The 23,851-nt window shown below is 44.3% G+C and overlaps 1 protein-coding gene across 1 annotated transcript in view; it reads left to right on the forward strand.

Annotated features, from left to right (window-relative positions):
• Positions 1-23,851, forward strand: part of Atg4b (autophagy related 4B cysteine peptidase) — a 40,077-nt gene that overhangs the window by 835 nt on the left and 15,391 nt on the right. Inside the window, exons 2-7 of the mRNA XM_029475431.1 lie at positions 12,315-12,416; positions 12,516-12,587; positions 17,582-17,680; positions 18,896-18,997; positions 19,382-19,454; positions 22,790-22,869. Of these exons, the coding sequence (XP_029331291.1) occupies positions 12,315-12,416; positions 12,516-12,587; positions 17,582-17,680; positions 18,896-18,997; positions 19,382-19,454; positions 22,790-22,869 (528 nt within the window). The remainder of the gene's footprint in view (positions 1-12,314; positions 12,417-12,515; positions 12,588-17,581; positions 17,681-18,895; positions 18,998-19,381; positions 19,455-22,789; positions 22,870-23,851) is intronic.

Here is a 23,851-nt window from a genome sequence, read left to right on the forward strand (position 1 = left end):
TTTTTTTTTTTTTCCTTTTTCTTTTTTCCTTTTTTTAATTTAAGAGCGACCTGCCTTCAAGAATCCACTCCTTTGTGAAGGAGTCCGGCTACCTGATTTCGTTGTACTTTTCTTGAATGGCGTTGCTTTTGATGGTTTTCTTCTGACAGCTGTGTTATAGAAGTAGTCGGCTCTTACTTGGGAGTAATGCCTACAGTTAATACACATTTCAGTAGTTTATGGCATCCATAGCTGGAGGAAGCAGGAACCTTGACTCGCCAAGATGCATAAGCCAGGTGTATATTTTTTGAAGATAATTTTTTTTTTTTTTTTTAGAATGAATAACTGAAGCTGTCACACCACAGTGCTTCCTGGAGGTGTGGAATGGGATAATACATTGAATTACTTAATTATCTTCTCCCCCACTTTTTTTTTTTTTTTAAAGACAAGGGCCTCACTGTTTAGTCTTGTCTGATATGTCGACCCAAGACTCACAGAAATATATCTGCTTGCTTATACATCCCCAGTGCTGCAATTAATTAAGTGGGTGTTTAATGCTGCTGTGAGATCAAACTCAAAAGACATCTGTGTTTGAAGACTTGTGTTAATGCTGATAAAACACTTTTTTTTTTTTTATACAGTATGATGGTGCAATTTTTCTCCTGATATAATTCTGGATGGCCTTTTATGATCTACCCTCTGATCTCCCACCACCCTTGTAATGTTGCTTCTGGTTGTTCTTATAATTGTGTATGCTGTGTTTGTGTTTCTCTCTCTCTCTCTCTCTCTCTCTCTCTCAGCAGTATCTCTCCACAAAACCCTCACTGTTCTAGAACTCAGGATGTAGATCAGGCTGGCCTTGAAGTGCTGGAGTGCTGGGCTTAAAAAGTGTGAGCCATACTGCCCCACCTACCTTGATCTTTTTATAAACTACATTTGTTATTGGGTATCAGGAGTTTCAATCTAGACATTGGACTAGAAAAATGGACAAAGGAAAAGAAATGCTGTCTGAGGCCTCTGACATTCTCTACAGAAGACCAGAAGTATATAGGCCTGAATGGTGCTTATGTGGGAGAGTGATGTGGGCTAGGTTATAGGTGACTGGAACTGTAGCAGGATGGGCAAAAAAATCTCACTTTGGAAGCATATTTGAAATTTTTTTAGGTAATTCATTATTTTCCCCTTCCCCCCTCCCCTCCATCCCGTCTTAAGTACACCTTCCCCTTGCTCTCTGAAAGTACATTCTTGTCGAGACTAAACCAAAAACAAAGTGGCATGGAGGTTCATGGCCCGGGAGTTCAGTGAGCTGGAGGACTGGAGAGATGGTTCAGTGGTTAGAGAACTAACTTACTGGTCTTCTAGAAGACCAGTTCAGTTCCTAGTACCTATGTTAGGTAGCCCACAATCCCCGGGGCTCTAGTCCAGGGGACCCAGTGCCTAGGGCACCACACTCACATGCACATGCCCACATGCAGACAGTGCCTACACTGTTTAGGTTCAGTCGTGAATCCTTGCTGGGTCACTGTGAGGACTCACAAGTTTATTCTGAGTACGACTCCTTGGGAGGTTTTGAGATGAGTATATGAAATTTAACAGACTTGCTCTGGGATTTTTAAAAAAAAACCAACATTTTTCTTATATAATTTGTATTTATCTTTTGAGATTAAAATATAATCACATCATTTTTCCCTTTCCCCTTTCTTCTTCCAGCCCCTCCCATACATTTCCTCCTTGCACTGTGTGTGCGTGTGCCTGTATTCCTTAGTATATAAATAAAACCTGCTTAGTCTGTATATTGTTATTTGCTTGTTTGATACTGGGGAGGCTCTTCAAAGGAAGACTTTCTCCTCCTGCCCTCACCTTTCCTTGGTTGACTGTAGTTCTTTTTCTGGGGTTGGGGCCTCATGAGAGTTCCCCTTCCATGTTAGCATACCTGTTGGTGTTGACCTTGTTCAGGTCTATTTAGCAGCTATGATAATTGGATTCTGGGTAGCTTCTCTGATATTCTGAGAGATGTGATCTCTCAGCAAACTTCCCATTCTCCTGACTTAAGGGTTTTTGGCCCTGCCTTCCCCCATAGTCCCTGAGCTTCATTGCAGGATTTGTGTTGAAGATTTAACAGCTGGGGATGGGCACCACATGGTCACTTGTTCTCTGCATTTTGGCCAGTTTGTTCTTTTGTAACGGTTTCCATGTGTTGCAAAGAGAGGTTCCCTTGTTGAGGGCTGAGATCTACACTTAATGTGGATATATGGGGAAATACTTGGACTGTAGTTAGGAATTATGCTGGTGTAGTAAAGTAACAATTGTAGGTTCTCCAGGACCCATGGTGTTAGCTCCAGCCAGGTAGATGGATGGCTAGGTTTCCAGTCCCAGGCATGAGTTCCCTCTTACTGAGCAGGTGTGTGCGTGTGTGTGTGTGTGTGAGAGAGAGAGAGAGTGTGTGTGTGTGAATATGTGTGTGTGTGTGAATATGTGTGTGTGTGTGTGAGTGTGTGTGTGGTAGTGCACATGCACACATGTAGTAACAAAAGAGTGGAAGTCAGAGGATAAAGTTCTCTTTCTACCATGTGGGATTGAGCTCAGGTATCAGGCAAGAGCTTAACCATCTCGCTGGCCTTGTACTGTCTTTTTTGTTGAGAGTGCACTGAAGAGGGTTGAAGCCTGAAGAAACATAAGGTAAGAGCCCTGCTTCAATAAGACATGTAGAGAGATGCTGTAAACTTGGAGATAATAGATTCTAGATGGGTGATGAAGGTCAAGGCACCAGATTTTATTTGCTAGCTGGAAGTTAAGAGGAGTGGGATGGCACTGGGTTTTACTGTACATGGTAAGGAAATTGGATGAGGGCAGGCATGCTTGGTAGAGACTTGGTTTTGGTTTTGTTGAGTGTGAGGTGTGTAGCTGGTCTTTGCTATTTTGCGGGTTCATCTCTTTCACCCTTCTCCACCTCTTTTCTTCCACCCTTTCAATCTCCTAATACTATATATGAGAGGGAAAAGGATAAGGGGGAAGGAAAGAGCTCCCTGAATAAAGTCAGGGGGCAGAAAAGTGGCACCGATATCATTAGACTGCTTCCTGCTGAGTGGGAGTTCTTTGGGGCGAGTTTGATCTTTACCATCAGGATATCTAATTTCTTGTTTCTTCTTTGACTACTTAGCAAACTTAGACCAACAACAACAACCAGCAACCCACCATACCTCTCTGGGGCCCTAGCATTTATCTACCCTCTGAAAAGTTCCTAGAATTCCAAATGTCACACAGTTGTAGAAATTATCTGCAGTGGCAAAACTGTGCTCCTGCGAGGAGAGCATGAGGCAAATCATAGTCAACTACTATGAACAGTCTAAAGCAGCCTCATATTCCACACCTTGGATTAACGAAAATATATTCTTATGATAGTTATGTGGGTTTTTTTTTTTGTTTTGTTTTTGTTTTTTAAAGAAACCAAAGTTCTCACTACAGAAGTCCTTGTTAGGTGACCAAGTAGCGTTGTTAAGGTGCCATTGGTTACATAGTCTTGGAGCTAAAGGAAAAAGAAAGCTGAAGCAGAAAGCTGTTAACAGCTAAAATTGTCCAGGGTCTGCATGTAAATAGGGAATGAGAGAGGCCAGGAGGGAGCCCAAGGTTTCCAGTATAGGGAAGTGGAAGGCCCAAGTGGCTTGGTTCTCCTCTCCACCTATATCCCAGCACTGTGTATGTAAACATGCTCCTGGTTCAAAGAAGTGTTGGTGATAAGGGGAATGATTGGTCAGTCAGTAGAGTACTTACTGAACAAGCACACGAGTCTGAGTTTGGATCCTTAGCATCTCATAAAAGTGAAGTGCAGTGGTCACTGGTCTCTATACACATGTATATTCAGTCTGTGGAATTTAAATGAATGACTTAGCTATTCCTCTACCACAGGATGAAATACCTAATGCAAATTCAGTATCCAAAATGCTCAGTAATTGCCAATCTGATGCTAGGTATGGAAAAACTATCTGAGCTCATGTCAAAAGTCTCACACTGGGGATGTAACTCAGTGGTAGAGTACTTTCCTAGCATGTCCAAGGCCTTGAGTTCCATCCCCCTCAAAAAGGGGAGAGGGAGGCGGTGGGGGTGTAGCTTAGTTGGTAGAGTGTTTGCCTACTATTCACAAAGTCTTTGGTTAATCCCTAGCATTCAGTGCACTTTCCCAGAGATGCTGTCAGGCAGAGAAGTTCAAGGTCATCCTTGATTTCCTCTGGAGTTCTAGACCAACCTGAAACGCACAAAACCCTGTCTACAAACATGAAAATCATGAAATGCCCCAAAATCTTTGTGCCAGGTATAGTAGTGTGTACCTGTAAACTCAGTACTTAAAAAGTCGAGGCAGAGCCGGGCGTGGTGGCGCACGCCTTTAATCCCAGCACTCGGGAGGCAGAGGCAGGCGGATTTCTGAGTTCGAGGCCAGCCTGGTCTACAAAGTGAGTTCCAGGACAGCCAGGGCTACACAGAGAAACCCTGTCTCAAAAAAAAAAAAAAAAAAAAAAAAAAAAAAAAGTCGAGACAGGAATTTGAGATTAGCCTGGAGTCTTCTGAGATCCTATCTTAAAAACTGGATATGGTGACTCATGCCTATAATCCCACAACTGAGGAGGCCTAGACAAGAGATTCTCACAAGTTTGAGGCCAGCCTGCATTACTTAGTTCCAGGTTAGTTTGAGTTACAGTATGAGAACTTGTCTCAGCAAAACAAAGCCCATGGCTTATCTAGTGGCCCAAGCCTATAATCCTAACTTCTTAGGGGACTAAGGCTGTCGCAACCCACCAGTTTCCTAATAGTCATAGAGAGACATATTTATTTAGTAAGTTTAGGCCTTAGCTGGCTACCTCTCAGCTAGCTTTTCTCACTTAAATTATCCCATTTATTCTAATCTACATTTTCCCACATGACCCATTACTTCTCTCTGTTCCTCCCTCCTTGAATCAATGATGCCTGATTCTTTCCCTGAGTTCCTATCTCTGCATGGAAGACCTGACAATCCTCTCCTGCTCAGCTACTGGCCATTCAGCTCTTTATTAAACCAACCAGAAAATGCTTAGGCAGGTGAGGAAGGACAGAGACGCAGCTTCACAAGTGTATGAAAAGATTATCCCAATACAGGAGGATCACAAATTCAAGTCCATCTTGGGCTGCAAAGTGTTTAAGACTAGCTTGTTGTGCTGGGGGGGGAGGGGGTGGCACACGCCTTTAATCCCAGCACTTGGGAGGCAGAGGCAGGTGGATTTCTGAGTTCAAGGCCAGCCTGGTCTACAAAGTGAGTTCCAGGGCAGCCAGGGCTATACAGGGAAACCCTATCTCGAACCCCAACCCCCCGCAAAAAAAGAGTAGCTTGTTGTATATATATTTATTTATATACATATTTTTATTGGATATTTTCTTTTTTTTCTTTTTTTAAAGATTTATTTATTTATTATATGTAAGTATACTGTAGCTGTCCTCGGATACTCCAGAAGAGGGCATCAGATTTCCTTAAGGATGGTTGTGAGCCACCATGTGGTTGCTGGGATTTGAGCTCAGAACCTTCAGAAGAGCAGTCGGTGCTCTTAACTACTGAGCCATCTCACCAACCCCTGGATATTTTCTTTATTTACATTTCAAGTGTTATCCCCTTACCTGGTTCTCCCCACTCCCCCACTTCCATGAGGGTGTTCCTCCACCCACCCACCCACTCCCTTCTTCCCGCCCTTGATGCTCCTACACAGGGGCATCTATCCAGCCTTGGTAGGACCAAAGGCCTATCCTCCCATTGATGCCTTACAAGGCTGTCCTCTGCTACATATGCAGCTGGAGCCATGTGTACTTATTGGTGTATCATATTTATTAACGCTATTCTTATTTTGACCTGGTCAGCCTCCCAATAATTGAGTCAGAATCCTATGGATTTATTTAATTTTTTAGCATAAATACTGGGCGATTACCCCTAAACTATTCCTCTATGCTAGACTGGCTATTTCCTAGCTGAGTTCCCCAAGTTACTTGTTCACCCGGTTTTTATGCTCCATCTATCTATCCTGAGGGTCCACTTCTCTTGGTCTTGTGCCCCTAGTCCATCCCATCCCTCCCGCTTTCCCATCTCTCCCTCCCTCCCTCCAACCCCTAGTCTGATAACTGAAACCTCACTGACCTCTATTTTCTCCAGTAAGTGGCTGTCAGCCACTGTTATTTAACCAGTCAGAGAAGATTGGTGAGCAGAATTTATATAACATCTTTGGTATCCCTGAGAATGTGTGCCTTGGGACTTTGGGGCCAGTGGTTAGCATCTGACTTCATAGCAGCATCAGACCAACTCTAGCTAGCATGAGCTAACCTTTTTCTTCCAAAATAAAGAATAAGAGTTAGAGATGTACCTCAGTGATAGAATGTCTACTTAGCATGTATGAGGCACCAGATTCAATTTCCAGTACTGTAAAAACAGCAGGAAAAAGCCAGATTTATTTTAAACCACCATCATATTAAAAGAATTTTATGAAATTACTTTCAGGGGCTGGAGAGATGGCTTAGCAGTTAAGAGAACTTGATGTCAGTTCCCAGCACCCAGCCTTCTGTCATGCAAGCTCCAGATCTCATGCCTTCTTCTGGCTTCTGCAGGCATGACACGTGTGCATGCATGTGTACACACACACACACACTTTTTAAAAATTATCTCCTGGCTGTGTATGAAGTGTATAGATGAAACCTAAATAAGTTTCATAATTTTATTTGGGTCATAGTGCATTTTCTAATGAGATCTTGTTATGTATATGCAAATATCCCAAATTTAAAATACTTCGGTTCCAGTTAATGGAGGCTAACTTTGAACTTATCCTTCTGTCAAATTACCACAGGGATTATAAATGGTTCACCCATAAACCCAGTCAATGTGGCATTAGAGAACTGAAGGCTTTCTGTAAACTATGTAAACATTCTCCTAACTGAGCTATGTCTCCAGCTTCCTAGCACTGGACTTTGATGTAGACATTCTGTCTAGTGTGTATACTAAGGTGGAGTTTTCTAGCTTTGTGGCAGCTAAAAATTTTTAATTTTTTTTACATGAAAACTATTATCTTTTTTGCAATAATCTGAACCCTATGGAATTTTTTTAAAAAATTATTTGTATGAGTAAGCTGTAGCTGTCTTCACACACATCATAAGGTGGCATCAGATCCCATTATAGATCGTTGTGAGCCACCATGTGGTTGCTGGGACTTGAACTCGAGTTCTGGAAGAACAGTCAATGCTCTTAACCATCTTAAGCTATCTCTCCAGCCCTGAAAACCATTATCTTAGTCCTAAGAATTTTTCAAAGGAAAGAAAGACTCCTAGTAGGGACTTGCTGTATATCCCAGGCTAGCCTCAAACTCCTCCTCCTCCTTCAGACTTCCAAGTGCTGGAAGTAAAATGTAAGGATAAGATAGATTGCTGTAATCTTTAAAACAGATTTACTGGCTGCATGGTTTTGTGGTTCTTCCTGCTTGAATAATAGTGTAATTTGTGGTTAAGTAAAAAGGTTAGTTCCATTTACTGAGTATAATTCCCTATTTTTCTGACTGTCGGATAAACTATTAAATCATAGTACTAAACTGTCATATTATTAAAAAAACTTCATTTTTTTCTTGCAGTTGTGATCATAGAAGTCCCAGTAAGAGGGTATGGAAGTCAGACACCTAGGGTGCTTGCTTGACCAAATAAGAGTTCTCTCATAGGACAGAGGGTCCTTAGATACCTCACTAAATCTTTCTGCGTGTTGACTAATGGCAAATTTAACTAGTTGCTTGGGCATTTACAAACTGTTAAAAACTCTTTAAGGTTTACGTCTCTGGCTCAGGAGCTGTATTAGTTAGGGTTTTACTGCTGTGAACAGACACCATGACCAAGGCAAGTCTTAATAAAACAACATTTACTTGGGGCTGGCTTACAGATTCAGAGGTTCAGTCCATTATCATCAAGGTGGGAGCATGGCAGTATCCAGGCAGGCATGGCGCAGGAGGAGCTGAGAGTTCTATGTCTTCATCTAAAGGCTGCTAGTGGAAGACTGAGTTCCAGGCAACTAGGGTGAGGGTCTTATACCCACACCCACAGTGACACACCCATTCCAACCAGGTCACGCCTATTCCAACAAGGCCACACCTCCAGATGGTGCCACTCCCTGATCCAAAGATATATAAACTATCACAGGAGCCACTCATGATGCTTTGTAAGTGATATTTGTTGGGCTATAAAGAGGCTTTCACTAGCCGGGCAGTGGTGGTGCACTTGGGAGGCAGGAGGATTTCTGAGTTCGAGGCTAGCCTGGTCTACAGAGCGAGTTCCAGGACAGCCAGGGCTACACAGAGAAACCCTGGCTTGAAAAAACAAACAAACAAACAAACAAACAAACAAAGGCTTTAACGAGACAGCGCAGTTGAACTGAAAAACCTCTGTGGAGAATGGTGCCCAGAGAGTCCTTTGCTGGTGAACATGTTAGAGATTGTGAGCTTAGGTTTGCACTTGTTCTGGGTTCTCATCCCCTTGGACAGAGCTTGTGGTGCCATTTCTTTTTCTTTTTTTTTTTTTTTTAAAGATTTATTTATTTATTATATATAAGTACACTGCAGCTGTCTTCAGACATTCCAGAAGAAGGCGCCAGATCTCGTTACGGATGGTTGTGAGCCACCACGTGGTTGCTGGGATTTGAACTCCGGACCTTCGGAAGAGCATTCGGGTGCTCTTACCCACTGAGCCATCTCACCAGCCCCTGTGGTGTCATTTCTTAAGTGGGGTGACTGAAGCTTAGAGAAGTGTGGCATGTAGCTGTATGGCTCCAAGTGTAGGCTATCTCCAAACCTCAGTCACCATTAGAGCCCGAGTTTGAAAAGGTTCCATTTCTCCACTGAAAGTAGATCCAGAAGATCAGGAGTGTCTTCTGCATCAGTTTTGCCTGGATAACGCTTTGTGAATGTCACCTCAATCATGTGCTTGTTTGTTTGTTTGTTTGTTTGAGTTGACACTGTGGGTATGCCCAGGTAAGGTGCCATATCGCATGAATAGTGGCATGTGTTTTCTTCCTGTCTTCCAAACCAGTGGGATGCCTGCAACAACAAAAGGATGCTAAGGATGCTAACTGAAATCATTGAAGCCATGGGGCCTTAAGTGTCAAGTCTCTGAGGTGAAAGGTCAAAGTTACCCCTGCTGACTCTTGTGGTAGCATAGCAGTCTTCTGCTCCAAACGCAGTTAGGAGTCAGTCTCCTCTCTTCTCCTTCCTCCCCTCCTTCCCTCCCTCCCTCTCTCCTCTGTATGTGTGTGTTTGTTCCTCCCTTTCTTTCTTAGACAGTTTTACTATGTATGCCTGGCTGGCTTGGAACTCACAGATATCCGTCTGTCTCTGCTACCCCCATACCAGGACTGTATGTTTTTCTTGAGGAAAGTTTGTTGGGTTAGAATCTCTTTTGGTGAAGAAATTCACACATTTGTTTTGATACTTCTGTACATTGTTACATTTTCATATAGGAACAGAATGGATTTCTTTACATACTTCCTCATTTCAAGGATTGGAGGCTAGCCCTGTGAAAGTGTGCTTATGTCAGTCCCTGGATGGTTCAGAGCTCTAGAATGCTTACTCCTCAGCCCAGTGAGGAATGTGCACCGTTTCTACTTTACCAGTGAGGAAATGGAGATTCAGAAAGGATACTAGTTTAAGGGGAGCACAAGCTAGTTTTTGGTGGCCTCAGACTCCTGGTTCCACAGTCGGGCTCTTCCCACACTACCCTGCTAGGAATGAAGGCTCTATCTAGAGAGTGGGACAGATAGAGCTCCTACTCCATCTCCTCAGGAACAGAGTAAACCCTCCCGACACGAGGAGGAGCGGAGAGTAGCGTAGGCGGCAGTCTGCAGCTAGACTGGGGACAGGCCATTCACCGTGTAGAGTGTGGGATTCTGTTGGAGGTCTGGGCACTTCTTTCCACAGACCATCGGGACTATTGTTGCTTCTTGGCTGCTGTGAAGTTGGTGGGAGCTGTGTTGGCCTCTTTTTAGTTCTGTTCCTCTCTGGTTTCTTCACACCCAGCCTGGCTTTTGATTTGTCAAGCTGCACAACCCATAATTTTCATAGTTATGATAGACTTGGTAATATATTTGAATTTAATAGAGCCCTACTTACTGTTTTTTGCTTTGAAGTTGGCTTCCTTACCTATAAAGATTGCTTGTAAACCTAAGAAATTTGCCTACACTGTGTTTTGCTGCTTTAGACGTTAGGGACACATGATGGTTTTTGACTTCTTGAAACCATGAACATGAATGTTAATTTATCATAATTTAGCCTTTAGCATCATGTACATGCATAATCATATGTAAAAAAAAATGGGAGAAATTAAGTTGGGCTTAAGGTCACCAAGCAGGTTGTGACATTGTCTTGAAAATAGACAGTTGAAACACAGAAGAACAAGTTCTGAGACGAGGCCCACCGGGCCTCTGCCCTGCTCTGAATGCTTCAGCAAGGCTCTGTCGGTGAGGACTTGTCGGTGTGGTCTGTACTTCTGGGATATACTCTAGTACTCTGTCACTGTGCCCAGGGAAGCCTTGTGGGCATAGTGACATGTATATGCTTTCAGCTCTGTGATTCTGCAAGGTGTCCTTCTGTCTGCCTGCAGAGCCTCATGGGAAATCTCTCATGAAGGCGTCATTGCAGTGTGGCAAACCTGCCCTGTTATTACATCATTTTTATGGATGAGTGATTGTTTATACTCAGAACTTATATAAATGGCCCAAGAGCCTATAGCTTGTGACTGCCTTAGTGAGATTTAAACTTTGGCTACCAGGTAGTGCCCACCTTTGCCTTGTTCTGTCCTAAGCATGGAACCTGAGTGCACTGGGTATCTGCATCCATGGTTTATAGCAGGTGGTTAGAAGAATCCTAGAAGGCACCTACCTTCTTTTGGGGGATGTAGCTTAGTTGGTAGAGTGCTTGTCTAGAATACATGAAACCAGTATGAAGTTCAGTTCCTGGCCTTACATAAACTGTTGTAGTGGTATATGCCTGTACTCCTAGCACTTAAGAGGTAGAGGCAGACAGATCAGGAGTTTAAGGTTATTATTGGCTACATTTCAAGTTCAAGACCTAAGATACCCTATCTCAAAAAAATTAGGTGGGGTGGTGGTGGCACATACCTTTGATTTCAGCACTTGGGAGACAGACACAGGTGGATCTCTGTGACTGTGTGACCAGCTTGGTCTGCATTTCAAGTTCCAGGACAGTCAGAGGTATGTAGAGACCCTGTTTGGTAAAGAAAAAAAAAACAACACATTTTAAGTCTTAAGTCTCAAATAACCAAGAGCTTACCTTTTTTCGTTGATGGGGAGTCTTTTGCTCCTGTTTCCTAATGTTGATCCCAACCCGAGGCTTCTTCCTATCCTGTCAGCTGTCAAACTTCCATCCCTAACTTTTATCAGAGCAACTGTTTAGCAGACTGTCTGTCATGTGTGCTCATATATTTGCTTGTGGCTATTAGGGAAAGATGCAGGTATTGTACAAATCTTTAGTACAGAAATGGTATACTTGAAGCATGGAGTTTAGCTACACTGCTTTGTTCTCTCAGCGGGTCGCGCTTCCAGCCACTTACCCAGGAACTCTTTGGATCTTCGAATGAAAAACACACACACACATTAGCTGATTTTTTTTTTTGTTTTGTTTTTTGGTTTTTTTCGAGACAGGGTTTCTCTGTGTAGCCCTGGCTGTCATGGAACTCACTCTGTAGACCAGGCTGGCCTCAAACTCAGAAATCCGCCTACCTCTGCCTCCCAAGTGCTGGGATTAAAGGTATGCGCCACCACCGCCCAGCATAGCTTATTTTTTGAAATGCGTTGGCTACTCAAAGGCTGGGAAGTCTTAATCCTCCTGTGGCTTTTCCCTCTGGTACTCCTGGCTCAACATCTTCTAAATCTACCTTTAATTTGCTGCCTTGTTACCTTCTGTGAGGCCCATTGGTCTTTGCTGCCCAAGATGGAAGGGCAACCCTTCCTGGGGGTGGGGGGAAGCTTTCCTTCTCCTCCTACGTTTTGGATTATCTTCCCTCTGCAGCTCTAAATCTGATCCATCTCCACCCCCATGGCTATTCTGCCTCTCCTCTCCCCCGAATCCTAGCCTGCACAAATCTTAAGGGTCCCATCCCATCTCCCTTTGCCCAGCCATCGGCCGTTGGCGTTTTTATTGATCAATTCTGAGCAAGGACTTTCAGTGTCTGGACATGCAGATTCCCAATTAGGGAACCGATCAATTCAAAGCATTAGAACCAAACCCCAACATACAATGGTCTCTGTGTGAAATCAGACAAATGTGTTTCTATGGTTTCCACAGCCACTTTGACATATGATACTCTCCGGTTTGCTGAATTTGAAGATTTCCCCGAGACCTCAGAGCCTGTTTGGATTCTGGGCAGAAAATACAGCATTTTCACAGGTATTGTCCTCTGGGCTCAAATTACTTCTGCAGAACTCTTGAGATGGCAGTTGTCTGCTGCCTCTCACTTTGTGTTTGTCTTTTCTTTTAAATAATTAGAGAAGGACGAAATCTTGTCTGATGTTGCATCCAGACTTTGGTTTACATACAGGAGAAACTTTCCAGCTATTGGTGAGTAATCTTTATTCTTTCAAATGCTTTGGTTCATTTGTTTTTAATCTCTGTGTCTTGTGAAATGGGGGTATAGGCACATGAATGTAGGCCAAAGGACAACCTAGGGCTTCAGTTCTTGCTTTTCCCCCTTGTTTGAGACAAGCGCTCTTACTCATCCCTGTGTATGTCAGTCTAGCTGGACTAGGAACCTCCAGGGATTCCCGTCTCTTCCTCTCATCATTCTGTAGGAGCTCTGGGATTCAGAAGTGTGCTGCTGCATTAAGTTATGTGTAGGTTGTAGGAATTGAACGCAGGTCCTCGCACAGACATGTCAAACTCACTCAGCTGTCTCCCCAGCTCAAGTATTGAAATACATATGCTTTCTATTTCCTTGTTGGGAGCGTGTCACTGGATTAAGAATCATGACAATAATTTTGTTGTTGTTGTTTGGTTGTGTGATTGTTTTTGAGACAGGCTCTGTGCTGGATAGGTTCTTTTGTAAAACTTAACACAAAAATGCCTCCATCAGATTTGCCTGTAAGTATGAGCATTTTCTTGACTGATGATTGATGGGGTTGGGGGTGGGATAGCTCACGGTGGCTGGTACCACCACGGAACAGGTAGGCCTGAGTTTTGTTAAAAAAAAAAAAAAAAAAAGCTAAGCAAGCCATGGGGCAGGTCATTATAAGCAGCATTCTTTCAGGGCCTCTGTTTCAGCTCCTGTCTCCAGGTTCCTGTCCTATTTGAGTTCCTGCCCTGGCTTCTCTTAGAGATAGGCTGTGATCAGGATGTGTAAGCCAAATGTTACTTTTGGTCACAGTATTTAATATACCACAGAAATAGAAACTAAACTGTGAAGTGGAAACTTTAGGGTTCTTTGGAAAGTCAGTTGGATGGTATTTTTTTTTTTTTTGGTTTTTTCGAGACAGTTTCTCTCTATAGTCCTGGCTGTCCTGGAACTCACTTTGTAGACCAGGCTGGCCTCGAACTCAGAAATCCGCCGGCCTCTGCCTCCCGAGTGCTGGGATTAAAGGCGTGCGCCACCACGCCCGGCTAGTTGGATGGTATTTTGTTGGGGCAAACAACGTGAAGGAATATTTGTTAAAAGTGAACACAGGTATGAAAAGCTAAGGCCGACTCATGAAGGAACATTTAGCTGGAGAAGACAGGAGAGAAGATGTTCTACTAAAACAAACATGTGAAAGGACTGTCTTAGTTACAGTTTTACTGCTGTGAACACACATGATGACCAAGGCAAGTCTTATAAAAACAACATTTAATTGGGGCTGGCTTACAGGTTCAGAGGTTCGGTCCATTATCATCAAGGTGGGAGCATGGCAGCATCCAGGCAGGCATGGTGCAGGAGAAGCTGAGAGTTCTACATCTTCATCCAAAGGCTGCTAGTGGAAGACTGACTTCCAGGCAACTAGGATGAGAGTTTTAAGCCCACATCCACAGAGACACACCTACTCCAACCAGGTCACACCTATTTCAACAAGGCCACACCTCCAAATGGTGCCGCTCCCTGGTCCAAGAATATACAAACCATCACAAGGACACATGATGAAAGATTAACGACACACATATATTAGTCTGCTTTACATTGCATAGTTGAGCTGCATTTGTCAGGACTCCATAGAGAGAATCACACCAAAAAACTTCTGGTGGTGTACTGCAGTTTTTTGCTGCTTCCAAGGACTCAAGCTGATTGGATGCATGTGCTATGACAAGATAACTTGCTGAGGCAAGGCACAAGGAGGACGCGTGATGCTTGGAGGGTATAAATAGGCCTCCACGGAGTGATGGAGACAGAACTTGACTTGTTGGTACAGCTCACTGTGTGTAACACTTGTGGGTCTCCAGTCTTTGATGATCTTCTCTTCCCTGAGAGAGGCACAGCCAAGAGCTTCCTTGGCATTTCTTCTGGTCCCTCCTGCTGACTGAAGCCAAAGCTGAGGCCTGGCTGTTTCTGATAGGTTGTCACTGCTGTTGCTAACCCATCTCTAGCAAACTGGACTGCTGGTGTATCTGTGAAGTGTTTGTAAGTAGATCAAGCTGCTGTTGCCTGCTGACCTGTGAACTGAAATGCTGATTTCCAGATAACACAGACAGTTGCTTCAAAAAACCTTTTTACACAGGTCCACTTCCCTGTATCCTTTCTTTACCACTTCTCCTAGTAGGTTGTAGGTTACAAGGGATGTAAAAGCATTAGAGAACCATCATTTAAAAAAAAAAAGTTACAAAACTGGGACCCCATGGTAAATAGTGACTGCCGAACGTTGGACAGGACACCAGGGCTAGAGAGCAGCCTTCATTGTGTGGCCAGCTGTGAACATCCGTGAGACAAGGTCTCTGTTTTGTTTCTGTTGCTGTGGTAAACTGCCCTTATAAAAGCATAGTCGGGGAGAAAGGGTTTATTTTCTCTCAGAGTTCAGGTTATAGGCTAGGCCATCTTTGTAGGGAAGTCCAGCAGTAGGAACTGGAGACAGCTGAACACAGAGTATCCATAGCCAGGAAGCCCAGAGAAACCGGTCAGTGCCTGTGTGCTCAGCTCACTTGCTTTTTAACATAATGTAGAACCCAAACCCAGGGACTGGAGCCTCTTTCAAGCTGGTTTTCTAGTATCAGTGTAATAAAGACCCCCCTTGTAGATGTGCCCATAAGACAGCCCAATCTAGAAAAATCTGTGATGCTTTAAATAAGAATGTCTCTCCTCCCAAACAAAAGAGATTGGCCCCATAGGCTCATTTGCTTGAATGCTTAGTCTCCAGTTAGTGAGACTTTTTGGAAAGGATTAAGAGGTGTGGCCACGTTGAAGGTATATAAGTTTCCAAAGCCCATGCCAGGCTTAGTTAGTCTGTCTCCCTCTCCCTCTCCATTTTTTTTGATCAGATGTGAGCTCTCAGCTGCTGCTCCAGTGGCATGCCTATCTGCCTGCCTCCTTGCTCCCCACCATGGTGTTCATAAACTAACCCTCTGACACTATAAGCAAGGTTACAGTTATGCTTCCTTTTAGAAGTTGCCTTGGTCATGGTGTTTCATCATAGCAATGGAACAGTTACTAAGACAAACCTTCATTGAGATCTCTTCCTGGGTGCCTTAGTTATTTTTTTGATTGCTGTGACAAAACACCACAACTGAGTTTCCAAAGAATGTTGCCGGGCAGTGGTGGTGCACACCTTTAATCCCAGCACTTGGGAGGCAGAGACAGGTGGATTTCTGAGTTCGAGGCCAGCCTGGTCTACAAAGTGAGTTCCAGGACAGCCAAGGCTACACAGTGAAACTCTCTTGAAAAACCAAAAAAAAAAAAAAAAAGAATATTGCACCACAGAACACTAAGTAAACCAGGAGTGTTAATTTTCATTTTATCCAGAAAGCTGGGAGAAGATGTTGCTGACCTGTAGCCTTTCACTATCCATAGAGGCAGACTCCAGCCCAGAATGTTTATTCCAGACTTTCCCTCTCTAGACCTTTATACTGAGCTCCCAGTCAATACAACTCATCCTTAGGGGAGATGTAGTTTATGGCCTCCTGATTTCTGTGGTATCTTAGTCAGAGACTGCAGTAGATTCTAGGCTTTTAAGCAATAATAGTACCCATCTTTATGACCACATGTACTTTGCAAAGTAGTTTCCATGTAGTCATACCTTAAGCTTTATTGTGGACCTGGAATTAGAATGATTGTTGCCTGGAAACTTTCCCTCCAGGTTGAATTGTGTTTAAATATGCTGGTAATAAATGCTTGCATCAGGCTTGAAGTTTGATCCAGACTAAGATGGGCTCAGTTGAGTTTTCATTCTCAGTTCTTTGTAATTCAGTTTTCTTGCCTGGCTTGATGCTTGCAGTGACCATCATGGCAGGGAGCACAGAAACAGGCAGGCATGTCACTGGAGCAGTAACTAAGGGCTGGTAATCACAATCTAACTAGTAGGAGGCAGAGAGAGCTAACTGAAACTGTAATGGGCTTTTGAAACCTCAAAGCCTGCCCACAGTAATATACTTCTTCCAACAAGGCCCCATCTTCCCAAACACCTGCACCAACTGAGGGTCAAGGAGCCAAACACATTTTCCTGTGGGGCTCATACCAGGTGATTGCAGATTGTGTCAAGTTGGCAAAACTAGCCTGCTATAGTTAAAGCAGCTCATCATGGTCCTAAGAACCAAGCATGGCCTGCATGCTTCTTGAGTATTGTAAAGATGATTTTTGGGCTGTAGTGACAGTGACAGGTATAGAAATAGAAAACGCCTGACTTCCTTGTTCACTGTTCGCATCCCATCTCTGCCTCTTATTGCTACATACATAGGCTATAAACAGTCTTTTTGTCTACTTTGTGGGTTCCTGTTTCTACCACCCTTTTCCACCCTATCCCTTCCAACCCTCTAACTCTAGGTAGGGGAGGAAGAAGGCTAGAGGGGAAAGGGGGCATTGATATTGCTGGGCATCAAGTTTGAGCTTCACCATCAAAATATCTAGTTTCTTCTCGTCTCCTTGCACACAACAGTGCTGTACAGTGACCTTTCCCTGAAGATCTGCTGAGAGAATTCTCCCCATTCCTGTCATGTTAAAAGTGACTCCACAATCCTTGTCAGTCTTTCAAGCCCCAGTGAGTAGGCGTTAGTGGAGGGGCTCAACTCAGCTTGAAAAATGGAGAGTTTGCATTGCTAATGCCTTTCCTCGTCCTTACCTACCGTCAGGAACAGCGGACAGTCTTGTAACTCTTGAATTTTTGCTTGCTGGTACTAGGATATGGTTCTCCAGTTTTAATTCTGTGTCTTCTAAAGTGATCAAGGGGATTCTTGTTTGTGTGCCAGGTGTTTCTGTTGGATACGTGACTGATCTTTCACATGTTTTGCCCATCTGGAGAGAATTGTCAGGGCATTCTACTCCCCAGCATATGTCCTCAGAGTTGTGCCTTGTCTGACAAGTTCAGATGTATAAGGAGGGTCAGTGCCTGTGGTATGGAGATGCCTCTCTCTGATTGTGAATGTTTCTTGTTCTGTCTTCCACACAGGGGGAACTGGCCCTACTTCAGACACAGGCTGGGGTTGCATGCTTCGGTGTGGACAGATGATCTTTGCCCAGGCCCTGGTATGCCGGCACTTAGGTCGAGGTGAGTCACAGTGCTTACATAGAATCTGTGTAGTAAGGGATGTTTAAAGCACACCATAGAAGCTGGACATAGTGGCACATGCCTTTAATCCCAACCCCAGGGAGGTGACAAAATAAAAAAGCATGTCATAGGCAAAACATAGATTTGTGTGGTTCTTGTCTATCTGGTTCAAAGCTGTAGGCTCAATCTTGAGTTGCAACAAATTGTGTGGGTGTGCACAAGGTTCCTTGCCAGTGAAACCAGGGGTCATACTCAAATGCTGTGGAAAGTCCATTTGAAAGTTATCTCACTTTCTGTAGGAAGCTTGCAGTGCTCAACACAGGTTTTTGTTTTTGTTTGAGACAGGGTTTCTCTGTGTAGCCCTGGCTGTCCTAGAACTCACTCTGTAGACCAGGTTGGCCTTGAACTCAGAAATCCACCTGCCTCTGCCTCCCAAGTGCTGGGATTAAAGGCATGTGCCACCACTGCAGGCTTCAACACAGTTTTAATCTTTTTTCTTAGTATTTTAATTCAGGAGCTTACCGAGTTGCCCAGGCAGGACTTGAACTTGCAGCTCTTTTATGTCTTAGTTAGGGTTTTTGTTGTTGTGATAAAGACCATGACCAAAAGCAACACGGGGAGGAAAGGGCTTATTCCATCTTACATCAGGTCACACTTTGTCTCTGAGGGAAGGAAGGGCAGGAACTGAAGGCAGGAACCTAGAGGCAGGACTGAAACAGAAGCCATGAAAAAGTACTGCTTAGTGGCTTGCTCAGCCTGCTTTCTTAGACAGTACAGGACTATGTGTCCAGGATTGGTACCAGTCAACCTTCTCACGACAATGATTGTTAAAGAGTATGTTCAAAAGACTTTTGTATATGTCTGTGTTGTCTAGGTATTTTCTTATTGATAGATAGTACCTCTTTCCAAATGACTCCAACTGTGTCAAGTTGACATAAAACTAAATAGTGCATCTTGCTTTAGCCTCCCAAGTAACTGGGATTACAGGTCTGAAGCACTATGCCTGTGGTTTATATTGATATAAATGTTTATTCTTTGATTTGTTTTGATGAGAGAGTATGTATACATTTGAAATCCTGGCAGATTTGACTTCTAACTTAAAAAGGGTTCAGAATTAAAGTCTTGTACATCATCTGAATATTGAACACTGTGCAAGTGGAAGGTTGGTTAGTTATGTAGTGGTCAAACTAACCTCCTGTGTTGTGTTCTCAATAGATTGGAGATGGACTCAGCGGAAGAGACAGCCTGACAGCTACTTTAATGTCCTCAATGCTTTCCTCGACAGGAAGGACAGCTACTATTCCATCCATCAGATAGGTGGGGATTAAGTTTGTCCTTGGGTTGGCTCTGTACAAAGGGCAGACTCCTTGGGCTTCCCTTAGGAGCTTTCTGAATCTCACAGAGTTGGAGAATGGGGTTCTAGGCCACTCTAGTCTCTAGCCCCTGAGAGCTACTCTGGGTGTTCCAGCACTAGCTCAGACCCAAGCCTGTCCTTCCCCTGTACAGCCTGCAGTGAGTGACTCCGTGCAGCCTGTGGGAGTTAGGCTCTTTGGTTTGCTTTCCTCAGGAGGGTTGGAGTCCTGCCCAGACCTTTCTATGAAGTGTTTACTAATGTACCAAAAGTGAGGCGCGCACACACATACACACACTCTCTCTCTTCTGGGATGGATGTGTTTGCTAACATGGGTCTGTTTCCTGCAGCGCAAATGGGAGTTGGCGAAGGCAAGTCTATAGGCCAGTGGTACGGGCCGAACACTGTTGCCCAGGTCCTCAAGTACGTAATGAGCCCAGCCCTTCTGCTTCTTGGGGTCAGCATGAGTTCTCCTTGGCATTTACCCACTCCTTGAGTACTTATTGGCACAGGAAATAAGGTATTCTGATTCTTTGCTTATAGACCCAGGGGAGACCCCCTGGGTGACTATGCCAATTGTTCTGTGAATGGGATTCATGTTTAGGTCAGACAGAGCCCTAGTGTGGCCCTGTCCTCTGTCTTGGTATACAGATTCATCTGTAATGAGGGTGTCTTAGATCTGGGACCATGGCAATTATGGTACTGTATCTGCAGGTGCTAGAGCCCTCTACCTCTGTGGGTTTGTCAGAGATACCCACATAGGTCATAAGCCTTCCCATGTTGTTCAGAATCTGTTAGAGTTTATTTCTCATGAATGTTTGCCTGTCCCTTCCTATCCTCTATGCCTCAGTGTCTGGAGTTCAGTCAGCCTTACTTTTCTGAGGGCCTTTTCTCTGGAATGACTCTTGGCAATTTCTGGAGATATGCCAGTTATCAGTGTATGACCCCTCCATGTTTTGTTTTATTAAAGATTATTTTTGTATGTATGAGTGTTTTTCTGCACATATGTCTGTGCACATCATACATGCAAAGCGTGTAGGGAAGGCTAGAAGACATTGTTAGATCCCTGGAGCTGGAGTTAACAGATGGTTGTTAGTTGCTCTGTGGGTGCTGGGAACTGAACCCCGGGTCCTCTGCAGGAGCAGCAGGTGCTCTGACCACTGAGCCATTTCCTCCTTGCTTGTGCTCCCCTCCCTGCAGTGTGTGTTTTGTTTTTGTTTTTGACCTGATTCACTTTTTCCTGTGGCTTTGTGCTTTAATATCTCAGTGCCTTTAGAAGGCTCTGAACCAATGTCCAGGACTCATTCATGTAAGGCCCTATTCCTGTTGGGCTGAAAGCTAGTATCTCTCAAATATGTCTCTAGCTATGGTTTTTCCTGAATGTCCCCTTGCCACCCTACCCTGTGTCTGCAATGGCCATATCCTATAGGCTCCACCCAGACACTTGCTTTTTCCCCCTGTATCTGATGCCCAGCCATCCCAGGCCATGGCTGGCTGTGTGCCCTTGGCTTGGTTTCTTAGTGGCATGCACACCCTTTCTATCCCCTTTAGTGTCCTTGTTCAAGTTGTGCCTTGTTTTACTTTGCTGTTGCTGTGACAGAATGCCATGACCAAGGCAACTTATAAAAAACAAAAGCACAGCATTTCAATTTAGGGACTCACTGTTCCAAAGTGTTAGACCTTGACCTTCATGGCAAGGAGCACGGCGGCAGGCAGGCAGGCACTGGAGCAGTAGCCAAGAGCTTACATCTGATCCACCAGCATGAGGCAGAGCAAGAGCTAATTGGAAATGACATAAGCTTTTGAAGTCTCAAAGCCTACTCCCCGTAGCACACTTCCTCCAGTGAGGCCAGACCTCTATCCTAGTCCTTTCTAAACAGTTGTACCAAGTGGGGACCAAACCTTAGTACGTGAGTGTAGTATGGGGGTCCTCTTTGTAATCACTGCACACCTTTAGCTTGTGGTGGGATTTACGGGGCCGCCCCGGTGCTGCCACCTTTCACTGTGGCTCTGAGTAGCCTGACCAGGTCACCATCATGCTTTGGTCATATCTCTTGCCTCACTTCTTTTCTGTCTTCACTGACAAAGAGCAGTCTCTTGGTGTTAGGATTTACATGTTTCTGGAAATGGCAGGTCAGGCTGCTTATCCCTGCTTGCTGTTCTGTCCCTGGCCTCCTCTGCTTTTGTAGCTAGATCCCTTTTCCTCATCTATGTTTGCCTGTCTGTCCTACATGAAGGGATAGGGTTACATTCCTGAGCTCTTTGTTGCCCCTCTACCTGGAGGCTCATGAGGCCTGCTAACTTCCAAAGCTGGAGCATTCTGCCAGCTCTTGGATTTATTAGTTTTTTAACCCTGGGAGATGCCAGTGGGGGTTTCAACTGCTTAGGCAAAAATCTGGGCTGATTCTAGACTTCTGGCTCTTAGTTAACCTTGCTGATCTGTAATAAGTCTCAGTTTAACCCATGTTCATCCCTCCTCGGTCCTATCCTGGGCCACATCTTGTCTCGTACTTCATTGTTAGTTCCTTCTTTCATTCTGGACTTCTTCAAGTAACAACCAGAATCATCTCCATATGGTTGCCTATCCTACCCTATCCCTTGACCTTACTTTGCCTGACACACCCTTAGATGGCAAGTCTGTTATTCATACACTCATACGTCAGGACCTATGTATACCTTATGACCCAGCCTAGAAGCTCGGTCCCACCTAGTCCCATGTATCTGCCGACCACAGTCTACATAACTTATGTCTCCCCAGCAGCCCCTTTGCAATCCCTGCTTTTGGGTCCTCTGTAGCATCTACTGCCTGCCCTGTTTGCTTGCTTCTTCTTGCTTGCCTTTACTGACATATCAGCCAAGGGTGCTGCTTTGATTCTCCTGGGTCTGTATCCTTGCTGCTGTGGCAGGCTTAATGAGTAGTGAGAAAATACCAGTTCTGAGCCCCTTTCAAGTTTCTTATTAACGAGAAGGGGCTTTGTGTGGTTTTCCTAGTGCAGTGGTTCTCAACTTACATGTCACGGCCCCTTTCACAGGGTTACATATCAGGTATTCTGCATATCAGATATTTACATTACAACTCATAACAGTAACAAAACCATAGTTATGTAGTAACAAGGAAAATAATTTTATGGTTGGGGGTCACGACATGAGGAACTGTATTAAAGGGTCACAGCATTAGGAAGACTGAGAACTGCTGCTCTAGAGCCTTCCCAGCATCGGCTTCTTTTCTTACTAGATGCACCAGGTCCTTGTAGCTTAGATTCTTGGTAATTGTCTCCATTGGGGAATGTCTCTTCTTGCCTTCTGTCTTCTCACTGATTGATAGGCCTTCTGCCCCATCCCTGTAGCACCCAGTTTACATCTTTTTCTACACAGTATGGCTGCTGTCTGCTCTTCTTTCAGAGCCATAAGTCTACAGCCATGCTTCCTCGCAACTGGTGGCCTCAGTTGTGCTGTTCATTAGATTTCTGGGCTGTCAGTTCATAGTGTGAGGTGTTGGAAGAGAAGCTGCTCAGCAGTGGGCTGGACCTGCCTCCATCCTGGTGAGACCTGAGTTGCTATGCCAGCTAGGGGCTCCTGTCCATACTGTCTCCTGACAAAGGGCAGCTGACGTCTTCGATGTACAACACTCAGCATACCTCCTGTTTGAGTCATTGGACAGATCCTAGACTTAAGCCTTGAAACTGCCTCAACTGTCACTGCTGTGGTGTGGTGCTCATGCTGTACAAGGCTCATGGGAGTGTTCTCGCTTTCTGTAGGAAACTTGCTGTATTCGACACATGGAGTTCCTTGGCTGTTCACATAGCAATGGACAACACTGTGGTGATGGAGGAAATCAGTAAGTGGCTCAGGGTTTTGGTTGCAGGTGACAGCCAAAGAGGGAACCTCAGCTGGAGAGTTAAGAGTTTCAAAGCAACATCAGCACTTCCAGCAGAGGGGAAGCCTAGGTGAAACATCTGTAAACCCATCTCTTACTGTGTTCACTAGGCTAAGGGAGAGAAAGGAATTCTCTCCAGCATCAGGGTAGCTGTTTGTGTATATGTGTGCTGTAGGCCAATCCAAAGTTCCAGGCCAGGCAGGACTACATAGTGAGACCCTGTATCAATAAAGGGTGAGGGATGGGGGGCCGGAGAGATGGTTTGGAGGTAAAGAGCACTTACTGCTCTTGCAGAAGACCCAAGTTCATTTCCCAGCACACTTGAGTGATTCACAACCAAATGTGGAACTCCACTTCCTCCAATACCTTCTTTCGATCTCCGGGGGCACCAGACATGAATGTGATGCACATATGTGTAGGCAGAGCACACATAAAAATATAATGAATGCCGGGCATGGCAACGCCTTTAATCCCAGCACTTGGGAGGCAGAGGCCAGACTGGTTTACAAAGTGAGTTCCAGGATAGCCAGGGCTACACAGAGAAACCTTGTCTCAAACAACAAATACATAAATAGTATTTTTTTTGAAAGAAGACAATGCTAATTAATCTTTCCTACAGGCTATTTCCAGATTATTTCCTAGAAAGTTCAATCTTGTAAAAGAGTTCAGTGAATCACTACCACTTTTAGTCTCTTAATCTAAAAAGTTATCTTCCTGTTTTTTAAATTTTTTTTATTTTCATGCATGTATGTGTCTGAGTGTATGTGCAGCATGTGTGTGTTCCACAGTACGGGGTTGTCTGACCACCAGCAGACTCTAATCAGATGTGTATTGAAGGCTGCACTTCCTACATTTAGACAGAAGAAATACTGAAGGGTAGCCGGGCGGTGGTGGTGCACGCCTTGAATCCTAGCCCTTGGGAGGCAGAGGCAGGCAGATTTCT

Source organism: Mus caroli, chromosome 1 (assembly GCF_900094665.2).
Source record: "Mus caroli chromosome 1, CAROLI_EIJ_v1.1, whole genome shotgun sequence".
Classification (NCBI taxonomy): Eukaryota; Metazoa; Chordata; class Mammalia; order Rodentia; family Muridae; genus Mus; species Mus caroli.